Consider the following 13,389-nt stretch of genomic DNA (forward strand, 5'->3'; position numbering starts at 1 on the left):
ATAATACTGAAATACCTACTTCCATTGTCTCCGTGCTTATTTATGGAATTTATCAGAAATTTAGAGACAGTCAGGAAAGCTAACGAAAAAAGACTGCCTTATTTTTCTCCTGTTGCAGTAGAGCAAGCAGTTTCCTGTTAATAGCAAAAGCCAACCCAGCACTTGGGCAAAATGCCTACTGGGAAAACAATATGAGGTTGGTTCACTGTGTATATTCTTGTGCTTTCCACTGACTTGTCTTGGAAGGACACCAGATGTAGCTTTCTGGTGGCTGTAAAACTATGCATACAGCATGTTGCAAACTGCCTGCCCTCCTTGTTCCATCAGTGATCAGGAGCACATTACAGTGCAAAGCACCCAAGAGATGCACTGATTCAATGAATGAAAACTCCCCAGAAGAAAAAAAAACAAAACCAAACACCACATCAGCTGCATTAATCCTACTGAACTCAGGAACCCCTGCTGTACTTTTAAAGCTGCTGCATGCTCCATGAGAAGGAACTACCTTTGTCTTTACTACTGCTTAAAACAAAGCTAACTGCTACCGACAGAGAGCCAGCAATGCTGCGTGGGGGGTGGGAGTGGAAGGGCATAAAAGTCTCATGCAATTTATTTTTTTTTCAAAGCACACTCAAAGCATTCATTTTCAAGTAAATTAATTTTAAGCATGACTAATGTAAATGCGATTATATTAATTTATCTTCCTGTTAGGCCCGTATTAACCCAGTTCATGCTTTGAGATACCTTTTATAAACTCTTCTTTAACATAATGGCTAACTGTAATAAAACTCCAGAGCCAGCATGCCAATCTGTCATCTTCCTTCAACACATTTAACAAGTGAATACTACACAGCAGGAAGTAAGTAAAAATAGTTTGCTGTTTTAACTTCGATTTTTCTGTAATGACTCTTTTATAGAAGTTCTTTACAGTGCACTGACTAAAGCCTCATTGACAGGAGGAGAAAAAAAAACCCACAAAAGGTGTTTACTATAGATTTACTTACACAACTTCTCACCATGTTTACTCATCGCTCAAAGAAAGGAATAGGAATAGACAACGGGCCAATTTTATTTGAAAGCAAGTCGCTTTGACACTTCTGTAGTGTATGTTAAATGTATTCTTAAGACTTCTTGATACTTCTAGGTGACTGCTGAGAGGACTAAGGCTAACTGGGAAGTACCTTGTTCATTTTTAATACAATATGTGTGTCTCATATACAACACAGTAAACAGCACAGATATGAAGTACTAGGCTTGAAACAGGCAATAAGACTCACTTGAGAGGGTGTACTTGTTAGTTCCATCTTTTCCTGGGATTTTTCCTTTGCTAGTCGTGCAGCTTCTTTGAATTCCTGAAATTTTTCAGCAAACTGAAGGTACATATGTTAAAAAAAAGGAAAAAGAGAAAGAGTAGGCGTGAAGTAGTACATTACATGCAGAACAGAATGCTGTACTTAACATTTTACAAAGTCAAATTCTGTCAGTGATTTTTTTTTTTAATTTTTCTCCTTATTAGATACCTATTTAAGTGAATTACACAGTGATAGACTTTTCAGTACCCTTCAGACATAATGTACAAAAAAACTATGATGCAATGAAGTTTGATCTGTTGCTGAGAGTGTTAAAAAAACCCTCACCTCAGAGATGGCTAGTAATAGTGACAGGCTGCTTCACACAGCTGCTTTCAGATCCAGGTTCTACTCTCCTCCTGACAAGAAGTGATCTAGTTCTGAAGCCAACTGTAGTCACTATTAGCCTAGAGCTTTCAGTTGTTTTCATGCTTCCATGACTGAAATAATACCAGTATCTTCTCAAACCTTAGCAGCATTTATAATTTCAGTAGCCAATTAGGAAAGCAGCAGTGGGGATGCTGAGTTGAGTTAATTTTTTGATTGTTCACTGGTGTCAGTCAGGTTAACGAACAAGTTCAATGAACTGAACACGTTCATATACTGTACTCTGAATTCAAGAACTGCACATCAAACCACCCCATGAAGCTGATTTCTATGCCTCATGTACCACTTCCAGAAAATAGCTAAAGCAGCAATTTAGAAATACGTGCACCCTTAAACTGGAGAGACTGAATACATTTATTAAGAATAGGGCCCTGTTTTTCTGGCTAGAGAAAAAATTGGCTTCATAGATCTCAGCTTGATGCTACACTAATTGCTATAGTAGCCAAGCATTTCTTTTTGTTTCCTACTGGTTTTATACAGAACATGATCTTCTTATGATCAGCTTAAGACTGAAATGGTTCTGCAAAAACACTGGAAGCTTCACCAACAGCTTCTAAATCTCTCCAGCAGCAGCATACAAAGAAATTGCTTAGCACTGCATGTATTTAGAAAGGATGAAGGCTACCCTTTGTGTGACACAATCTCCTCAGCTATTTTCAATCAGAACTTCACTTGCTACGCAAGACCTAAAAAAACATTGCTGTCTTTAAAATTCTTCTCCTGGTAGGCTATTAGCATTTGAGGAAATATAACCTCTCTCCACTTCTACCCTGTATTTCACCTGTCAGGTTCTTTAAAAACCTACATTTCCTGAATATAGGAGGAGACAAAAGATCCCACCCTGAAAGTCCAATCCAACATCAAAAAAGGGTCTCAGAATAGATAATAAAATTGGCAACAGATCACCAGAACTAGGTGATATTTATTTAAGACTTGTACATAGACCTCAAAATCTGATAGGTAAATTATTATCTAAATCAGGCCAGAGGATTGGTAAATGGAAAACATGATGCTGAGGTTTAGAAAAAATGGCTGAAAAAATACATGGCTGTAAGTATCAACTTCTGTACAACAAGGACAGAATCTAAAAAAAACAGATAAAGAGATAGATAGATAGATAGATAGATAGATAGATAGATAGATAGATAGATAGATAGACAGACAGATGGACAGACAGACAGTCAGATCATTGACGACATCAGAAGAAAAAGTGAACAAGGCTAATGTAGTGGAAATTTTCACAAATTTACTAGAATTCCTTAAGATAGTCTAGTGATTAATAATATTAATCTCTTACTAAAATTCCTGAATAAGAAAGTTAAGATCTCATGGTATGACAGGAAAGTGAAAGAAAAGGTTGTCTAGAGGATCAGTATTTTAAGGAAAAGACGAAAAATGGTACAGGAAGACTACAAGAGGCTCTTAGGACTATCGGTGGTGGCACTTCATCCATTTCGCATACTCTTCAGTTATATGGAATAAATCAGGTCAACTGATTCAAAGAGGGAAGACAGACAGCAATCCTGAAAAGCAGTATTTCTTCTCGTAGATCAGGATGCTATCAAAAGCACAGATATGTATTCTGAATGAGAAAGTTGTCTCATTTTTTTACTCCTGAAAAACATGGGACATTCCTCTTACTGCAGCAGCAAAAGGGACTCTGCTAGCATATCCTGATGCCGTGAAAGGAATCTTCCGCAACATAGGACTCAGCTTTCAGGCATCACTGACTTCTGAAGTGAATTTGTGGTCTAACATACTGATAAAAGGTCTAATAAGATAAATAAATGGTTAATTAATTTGTTCCATATTATTTATCTGTGAAGTTGGTTAGAGTACCATTTTTCCATCAGATATTCTCTCTCTGCTAATTATCTATATAATAATTGTACAGAAGTAATAATAATTGTACAGAAAGAGGTTACTGCTGTTTCACTTGATCCTAGTAATTAGTTTAGGAGGACAATCGCACATGAACCAAAAACGAATAGTCCAAAAATCAAACATTTACTACCAGAAGACAACAATCTAAGCATAAACCGTGTGTATTCTATCTCCTCTGCTTATTTCCTTCATTGACCTACTGCAATCAGTAGACTTTGTTTTTTGTGGTTACAGTCTGTCTTCTCCTCCCTGGAACCGGAAGCATTTCATTGGGGCCCACATACTCCACTGCAATACAAATTATGGGCTGTTCATTTAAGGACTTTCATAAATCAAATACAGAAAAGAAATTCCAGAATCAATTTTTAAGGCAACTTCTAGAGGAAATATGCTCCTGAACAAATCCCTTAATACTGTTTATTCGTCAGCCCTGTTACTAATATCCAGTAGTACTATAAGCCCTAAATTAGATTCCATATCCTATAGTACTAGGTATACCAAGCACTCTGGTAAACCTGACTGTAATGCCCATGTACAGAAGTGAGCGCTACTGAGCTGAGCAGACAGACAAGGCAAGAAAGAGAACATAGATGTGATTCTTTAAAGCCGCTTAGCAGATACCGCATTTCTAATTCAGCTTTTCTGATTCCAGAAGCAACTTATCAACCAATTCCAGTGACTGAATAGACTGTACTCTAATGAAAAGTCTCTTTTCCCCCATCAAGTACGCTTGTTAATTTTAGAATAACATAAAAAGCTTTACCTTTATGAATTTTAGTAGTAACAATCAGCAATTTCAACTCACATGAGTATCAGTTTGATAATTAAGATCTAATACAACAGGAACAGTTTGCTGAAAAGGTCCTGAAGATTCATCACCGTAAGCTTCAGAAGAGATCTGTGACTTCGTATTTTTCTTAACAGATTTGGTATTCTTTGTAAAACACAGCAATCTGAGCAAGTGCTCATCAAACATGTACTGAAGACAAAATACTGTAGCTTCGCAGACTATTTTTTTAAACAGCAATATACAGTTTTAAGCCAAGGGCACTTCTTAGACATCCATTTGATGACAGTGAAAGAACAGGATTGAAACAACAGTAATTAAGAAGGCTGTAAGTACCACATGGGGTGAGCAAAAAAAGAGTCAATGACAGGACAGATAAAAAAACCACAAAATATTTTCACTGGCAAGGATAAGCTAGTGTTTAATGTCAGGCAAACACGGAGTCTGCATGACTACATCATGATGCTTCTCCTCCAAAGCAGAATTCTGTGACTAAGGAAAGAAGAGGTAAACTAAATTAGCATTCAAGCTAAATCCACTGAAATATTAGGAAACGTTATATACCTGGTTGGTAAGCAAGTGCCTCTAGGACAAACACACCGATTTAAGTGACAAAGTTTCCAAGTTCAGTGAAGCAATGATAGGTCCACAAATGCTCATGAAGTATTGTTACTGTTCAGAATTCCCTGTGCTTGCCTTGCTTTGTGGAAATGAAAGATGCCTGATTATGAAAGGAGGAAATCTTATAGGTATTAAGGCTTCTCCAAATAAATCAGATGTAATGGGTTTCATTTTAGTGTTTTTCTAACAGGCTCATGCTTCTACGGGGATAGTGACAACTACTTTCTGAAAGAGGCTGGCATGATTTTCTTTTTTTAAATTAACAAGTCAATCATTATTCCTTACCTAAGCATGTACTACACATTCCTCTTAGTGCACTTGCGTTTCTAGATCTTTTGTGTACTTCAAAAATGAAAATGCTCTGCTTAATGTAGAGACTTGTTCTTAAACTGAACTGAAATTCCTCTTTGGGAGAAAAATGACACTTGTACAGGTGCTTGGACTCATCTACCAGAGTTGTATCGATAGCAATAGGTATTGTCAGAAATGGTGCTCAGACGAACTGTACCATCAGTGAGAAACCAGTTACTGCTTTTCTTGGAGTGAGGTGTACTTCTCTCCTACACATGTAGGCCACAAAAAAATGCTTCACATATAGCAGAGTTTAAGTAAACAATGTGACACATATATTCTAACAAGAAAATGTAATTTTCTTTTATAGTGAATGTATTTCGCACTAGCTTTACTTTAAGCCATGGTAGAAAAAATGAATGTGTCTTAATAGACAAAAATACAACTGAATACTCCTAATAATTGGGGTTTATGGTAGAAGATCTAAATACTGAAGAAACACTAAGTTGTCTAATTTTTAATTCTATCATGAATAACTGCAATGGAGGAACAACTTTAAAGAAGATAAAGCTATCAAATGAGTAACTAGAAAGCATTAACAACATACTGTGATACTTAAATCTCCCTCCTTTCCCCCATCAGTTAGAAGAAAATGTGCATGTATCACACCCTGTCTTATCCTCTGCAGAGTTGTTTGGGGTTATTTTATAAATTATTTTAAAATAGCAAAAGTAGTGAGCACTGAGTTAAGGTACTATGAGCATAAATCAAACACTCTTAAGCCACTTGACTAGCTGAATGGTTGCCACTGGTCATACTTACTTTTGAAAGGTGATGCTCAGATGAAAATCCCAAGCCATAGACTGTGTTCGCCCTGCTGTCTGCCCACTGGCCAAACTTCTGAGATGTTTTTGTAAATGTCATGTTGGGGGTGATAGTGCTATTTATTATTGCCTGAAAAAAAAAAAAAAGAGAGCTATAAAAAAGGAGTTTTGTGGTTTTAATGTTTGTGAGTTTTTTTAAGACTATTCATAATTGAAAAAAAAATCGTAGACACATATCCCTGTACACTGAATGCAATACACAGAAGGAACTAGGGAACAGTTTTCTAATTCAATTACAACTAAAATCACAAAAATATCCTTTCATATGCATTCCATAAGAGGACCAAAAGCTGTGGGGAGGCACCTGACTGCAATTGCAGCAATCCTTTAGTAGTTACCAAGTCTAAAATAGCCCTTCAAAACATGTGCATAAGCTATTAAGATGAGAACAGAAGAACTAGCAAAGTCCTTCTTCGTCTCACAAATGTATGTATTTGTCGCCTAAGGCAACGCTTCTCCGGCTTCACTGTAAGATCACTGCCGCAATCCCCCCCATCCCTGTTGCACATGTGATTATCACTGGAAAACAAATGATGCAACAAGAAGCACGATTTCTTTCCACATTTCTGCAATACAAGAACCCATTTGTCCTTTATATGCACACAAGCATGCCTAACAGTGACAGGGTCATTCATTAACTACAGAGTAAGAGCTACTCTTGGAATCACTTTTCTTCTCTAGTTCTTGTTACAGACAGGATGTAAGCAGCATATCCTCCAGCACAGAGCTTCTGGTGATGTGAACAAAAAATTCAACTATTGGATGACTGCTGGTTCCACTAAATGCAATAAAGTTTTACCACGGATTTCAACAGCATTCCCATCACATTAAAAGTTTGTCTAACATGTCCTAAATCTGTGATGTGGAACTGTCCATCTGACTTAGAGGATGTCAGGATAAAGCCTCATAGTGACACCAACTTGTAACACTTAACAAAGAAGCTAATGCTTAGTAGAGAGGTTATAACCAGCCAACAGGAAGAAGAAAGACTAGCTGTAAACCCAAAGATACGTGTATCCAAAGTGAAATGCGGGCTCTCTCGTCTGCCTGGTACTACTAAGAGATCCAGCCACATTTGTTGAATAATTCACAGCCCTTTCCATAGTGCTTTGTAACTCCCACATGAATGAGAATGTCCTTAAAACTTCCCAGAAAATAGCACACACTGTGAGCAGAACAATCCAGCAAGAACCTTTCTTACATGCGCATCACTGTGGCTCCAAAGGTTATTGTGCATGCAGCTGCCTTACAGTACTGAGCAGGGAATCTTCTGAACACCAGCGTGGGTATTTCCTGCTTCCACGAAACCACAACTCTTGCCTTACCCCTAGCAGGGTAAAGCCAGTGATTACAGAAGAGTCCTAGAGCAACGCAAAACACAGGGTCCAAACCATCTCCTCAGTCATTAATAACAGAACCTTTCTTTCCTTCTTTGAATAGCAGGAGCTGTACAGGTGTGCTGAGGAGAACACTATTTTCTCAGGCAGTAAGAGTGAGAGACAGGCCTAGTACTGCTCTCCCAAGCCCAAGATCTACATGACCTGTGTGAGATGGCCTTCCAGGTGGATACTAAAATGACTAGTTAGGGAGTTTACTTAGCACCCTTTGCTTTTGCTGAGATTTGGGTAACACTGGAGCACAGTTACCAACGTATAATTTTCTCTAAATTCTACAAGGAAAGCCTGAAAAATGTACAGTTGAGCCCACAAACAGCTCCCATTTGCATATGGTGATTCTCAGATGAAGTGTCAGAGAGAAGCACTGGAAGAAAGCTCAGAAGACCACACTGCATTGCAACATGTAGAAAGACAAGCAAAGACACTGCAGCACAGATTAATTTAACAAAACTGGCATCTTCTGCAGTGGCTTTGGCAGGCCCACTACACTCACATTAAATTAGAAGAACAAATCTGATGTAGCTGAGGATATCAAACAGGCAGTTCTCTCTGATAAGCTCTGCCTCAAAATGAAAGTTTTGGCAAACACTGTGAACAACTCCTGGAAAATTCTGGAATGCCTGAAAGCTTACATTGGAACCAACAAGACTCATCAGAGGTCAAGGACAGGACTTGCTGTGTGACTGCGTCAGCTGTCCACAAAAGGTCTCCTCAGATTCTCAGAGAAGCAGCTGGTCAGTGGAGCCACTGGTAATTCACACATCACTCTCCTGTCTCTAGGTATAAGGTCTGGATCCCATACAAAGACAGCAAGGCTTGCACTTGCACTGTGGCTCTTTTTTACTTCTTCTCGCATGCTTCTTGTCCCGCTTTTGAAATAACCTGGTGGAAGCACAGAACACAGCTGTGCAAATTCATTTAATGCTCAATCTCTTGCTGTGGAAACTGTCAACAGTGGTATGTTTGAAATTAAATATCCTGGGGACAGAAAAGAATGTTCCTCCCAGTTCAAGCTCTAGTGATATTGTCTAGGTTCATAAACCCTAGTTCCATCTGCTGCTTGATTAATCTGAATTTATCACAAATTTGAGAGTGTGCATATTATCTCATGGATGTCACTTCCTCCATGCAGATGACTCTGAGGACAGGGACTTGCGACCTCTACACAACAGGTAGGTTTAAAGCCTGTGGGACTGACATTTGCAGTGGCATAATTGGCTGCAAATTAACCCACTGGAAAACCCTGGAGAAACCATCCAGTTTTTAGCTGAGACTGCCCTCTGCTTCAGCTGACCACATGGCTGGCTGCACAGGAGGGAGCCCAGGACAGGAGGCCTGGACCAGAGTGGGATATTTGTTCTGACAACAGCCAGAGTTTAGGCTGGCTTACAGTGATTGACAAATTGCTTCTGTGCAAGGGAGAATTGTAGATAAAAAAATTTTTACAAAATAGTTGTATTGAGAAAGAGTTGCTGTGATTTTTGCCTTTATTCTTCAGCAGAGAAAAATAAGGAGGCTCCAGTCTAAAACCAGCAAGTTCTTGGGAAGTTTACGTTCAGCCCAGTGACATTACAATAAAACACATAAAAAGGTGCATTCATTAGATTTACCAATTTTACTAGGAAATCAAGGCTTGCGATCCTCTCTGAAATAAAAGCATTAGCATGCTAGATATCTCACTTGTTAAATTAATTATGCTTTTAATAACTGTAATGCTAGAGCACAGACTACAGATACAGTCAGTGTCAGCTACTTCTGGAAAATACTAAACATGTATCCTTTGTATCTTCAGCTTAAAAAAAAATAAAGACCTATATTTTAAATTATAATGTATAACTAACACTGTCTTGTCTACATAGAAAGGGTACTGCTTTAACTGCTCTCCTCTATGTCGAATTTTACTGTAGAGTTACCAGTGTAACAATTGTCAAATATTTCATAAACTTTTCAGAATGTTGTTAGTATAAATGTACAAGAATATCTTAAAAACAGAACAGAGTCAATCTGACAGGCAGACATTTAGCTTTTGAAGAAAAAGGATTTTGTTATCTTTAGATTTTGTTGGAATAATAAAACAGCTTTCATGTTTTCCTTTCATATTAGCTTAGCTATGAGAAAATAGGGCATGTGTCTTAGCTATTCGATTTACTGACTGCAAACCCAACAGCTGTAGCAGCAGCGGTCAAATGAGATTTTATCTTGTGAAAGTTGACAGCAGTAATAATTAAGACACACAGTATTTAACTTCTTCAAAGGAAGATCACTGAAGACCTGTGTTGCTGTGCTTACAATCCTTATTTAAATCCCTTATTTAGCATTAAACAGGTTATCCATTTAATGTGTGACTGGTTTATTTCACAACAGTCATTAAAATGTAAAGATCATCTGTTACGGTAACGCTGCTGGGAGACTTGACTCATTTAATATATACAGGCCTCATGGACCTACCACTGGAAAACCACTCTTTTTCCAGTTTTCTCTTGCTTTAGATGAGGACAAATTCTCACATTTTTTTCGCTATCTTGCATCTCTGAAAAAAAAAATTACCACAGTTAACTAGTACTCCTTTCTCTTCTCAGTGCCTGACAGAGATTGAACAAAAAAGCAGAGGGATTCTGGGAATAATCCTACTGTCTGTCTTCAGTGTTACTGGAGAAATAATGGAGGTGTCCTTCCATCACCTAGGAGAAAGTAGTACTAAACCACATTTTTTCGAGGAGCTATGAAATGACTATATAATTAATGAGAACTGAAAGCCTTAGCAACAACTGCTCGATGTTGTCATGTCGTGTGGCAGATGAAATTTTATTTTTCAGGCCTTCTCTTGATTCCTAGAGTGGTCAGAGGAGAGAAAGGTTGCATAAAAGAGATTTACTCAAGAGGTCACAGAAATCAGCCTTGAGTTCTGTCAGATTATTTGCATCAGGCTCTCCCTGCCATGGGGTACAGGGACCCAGACACTGTATATGACCATAAAATATGCCTGTACACTGGACATCTTACGGTCCTTGAGCATCTTCTGGAACCAAGCTAGAGGAAGATGCATCATTTCTTGTGCAAGGTGTTTTCAGAGGAGACTGCAGCTTCAGAAAACACCATTATACAGAATACATTAAAAATGAGCAGAACTTGCTGCTACAGGCCCTGTCTTGGCTGAATCTGGCTCGGACACGCTGATATGGAGTAACAGTAAAGCATATTCTCAAAATACACCAAAGACCCCTGGAAACAAATTCACATGGAGATCTGCAATGTACAGTAGCTTCTATCAGAGGTGAATGAGGATGTCTTTAAAATGTTGCTTTGGTTTCAAGAAGAAAGATTTAATGACTTTCAGACAATCAGTACAGAAGTTAAATTTTATCCAGGAAACCTACAGAAACCTACTGACCTAAAGAGAGGGAAGGATGCAGGACAGGAATAGGATTATCACTGAAACCTAAAGTTTCAGTGATAATCCTATTCTGTCAAAATTTCCTTACTGCAGTGTACATGAACACACACGTGAGCTGCCATCGCTTAAAGTCTTGCTGCTTAATGCCTTACTGAGCATCCACATTCACATTATTCTCTCCACCACAGAAACCCACCAGGTGCTCTAAACCCCATCAGCACTATGGTATACAGTAACATCTGTAAGAAAAGAAAATCATCTTTATTCAGTTTCATTTCAAAGCTTAAATGAGAGAATTAAATTGCATAGCCTTTTCTCCTTGCCAAGTTTAACGCCTCTGACCAATCAACAATTTAAGGCACTGCAAGCTCACGTGCCAGTAGTGTTACCAACACCCAGCTATATGCCATCTAGTATAGAGGCACTATCTGGATGCACTCCAAAATAAAGAATGCTTTATATTTAGCCCTTTTTACATACTATATTGTATATGTGCAGACACTTTAAAGAAGATAGAATCATGGAAGGGACCTTTAGAGGTCTTCTAGTCCTACCCCCGTCAGTAAGCAGGGACATCTTTACTAGATCAGGTGGCTCAGAGCCCCATCAAGCCTGACCTTGAGTATCTCCAGGGATGGGGCCTACACTACCTCTCCAGGCAACCTGTTCCAGTGATCTACCACCCTCACAACGAAGAACTTTTTCCTAATACCCAACTTAAACCTCTCCTTTTCTAGTTTAAAACCATTACTCCTCGTCCTATTGCTACATGCCCACATGAACAGTTCTTCCCCAGCTTTCTTATCGGCACCTTTCAGGTATTGGAAGGCTGCTATAAGGTCCCCCCAGAGCTTTCCCTTCTCCAAGATGAACAAGCCCAACTCTCTCAGCCTGGCTTCACAGGGGAGGTGCTCCAGCCCTTTGATCATTTTTGTGGCCCTCCTCTGGACACATTCCAACAGGTCCATGTACTTCCTGTGCTGAGGGCTCCAAAGCTGGACACAGTATTCCAGGTGAGGTCTCTCCAGAGCAGACCGGAGGGGCAGAGTCACACCTCTCAACCTGCTGGCCACACTTCTTTGGGTGCAGCCAGGATGTGCTTGGCCTTCTGGGCTGCAGATGCACATTGGTGGCTCATGTCCAGCTTCTCATCCATGAGTATCTCCAAGTCCTTTTCCTCAGGGCTGCTTTCTAGTGTATCATCTCCTAACCTGTATGGATAACGGGGATTGTCCTGACCCAGGTGCAGGACGCTGCACTTGGCTTTGTTGAACCTCATGTGGTCCACCTAAGCCCACTTCTCCAGCCTGTCCAGGTCTCTCTGGATGGCATCCTGTCCCTCTAGCTCATTAACTCCATCACTCAGCTTCAATTAAAAATACATAAATATTGGACTTATGCCGAAAACCTCCTTAAAATTCTTGATCCCCCTGCTATTCACCTGTGTACATTTTAGAGCACTATTGCGATACCTAAAACAATAGGTCTTTGCTAATCATGATTGGGGTCCTAGATCTCAGACACCTAACACTATGACGAAAACATTATTAGGACTGCAGCAACCAGAGAGAGTAAATAAAAGTAATAGATTGCATTATCAATATACCTTTCTAGTAGTATTGCTAATGTAAAGGAAATGCAGCAGACAAAATGAACAACTGTTTGACGATTCAAGCCAGCAGCCATTTTGCAAGAGTTACAGCCTTGGCAAAGGCAGAGAAACCCCAGTAGATACCAGAATAAGGATTCTGTAAGCTGCGCAGATAGTTAGGGTGCAACAGATTACAACTGGTAGTCTTCATTTCATATAGGATCCAGTTCTAATCCTAAAGTATTTGTTTATAAACAGTTAAACAAAAGGTGCTTTACTTATTCCACAGAACTCGAGCTATCCTTTGCAGAATGCTGGGAAGGTAAGAAAAAAATGCTCAACCTGGAAAAATTGTGATAGCCTCTGATGACAGAGTCTCAAGCACCTAAAGTAGTATCGTACAGAGATTTTTGACTATGACATCTATTTCTTATACATTGATAGACATTATCTTTCCTCATTTAAGATTGCGATTATCTGGGTATTTAAAAAAAAATACAGGGTAGGGTTTTTCAGCTTTCAATAGCCACAAAATCTCTGTGAATACTGCTGTGCTCTAACAGAGTGGTTCAGTTCCAACCATCATGAACTGACACATCACGAGAAGTTGCAAATGAAAATCTCGTGAAAGGATTACAACTTTTGATTACACTCTATATATCCTTAATGTCCTTATTGCAGTGTTTTCAGTTTGTAAAGTTACTGGGTTTATATCCACTTGGGGTAGAGCCTAAGGAGCAGTCAAGTATTTTCTCCACATCAAATTAATTTCTTAAACAACGCTTCTTACAACAAACAGCAGCT

The 13,389-nt window shown here is 38.9% G+C and overlaps 1 protein-coding gene across 1 annotated transcript in view; it reads right to left on the reverse strand.

Moving 5' to 3' along the window:
* HOMER1 (homer scaffold protein 1) overlaps nucleotides 1-13,389 on the reverse strand; it is a gene marked incomplete at its 5' end in the record, with an annotated part of 84,790 nt that overhangs the window by 49,601 nt on the left and 21,800 nt on the right. Inside the window, 2 exons of the mRNA XM_084278499.1 lie at nucleotides 1,278-1,370; nucleotides 6,142-6,273. Of these exons, the coding sequence (XP_084134625.1) occupies nucleotides 1,278-1,370; nucleotides 6,142-6,273 (225 nt within the window). The remainder of the gene's footprint in view (nucleotides 1-1,277; nucleotides 1,371-6,141; nucleotides 6,274-13,389) is intronic.

Source organism: Gallinula chloropus (genome assembly GCF_964237585.1).
Source record: "Gallinula chloropus genome assembly, chromosome: Z".
Classification (NCBI taxonomy): Eukaryota; Metazoa; Chordata; class Aves; order Gruiformes; family Rallidae; genus Gallinula; species Gallinula chloropus.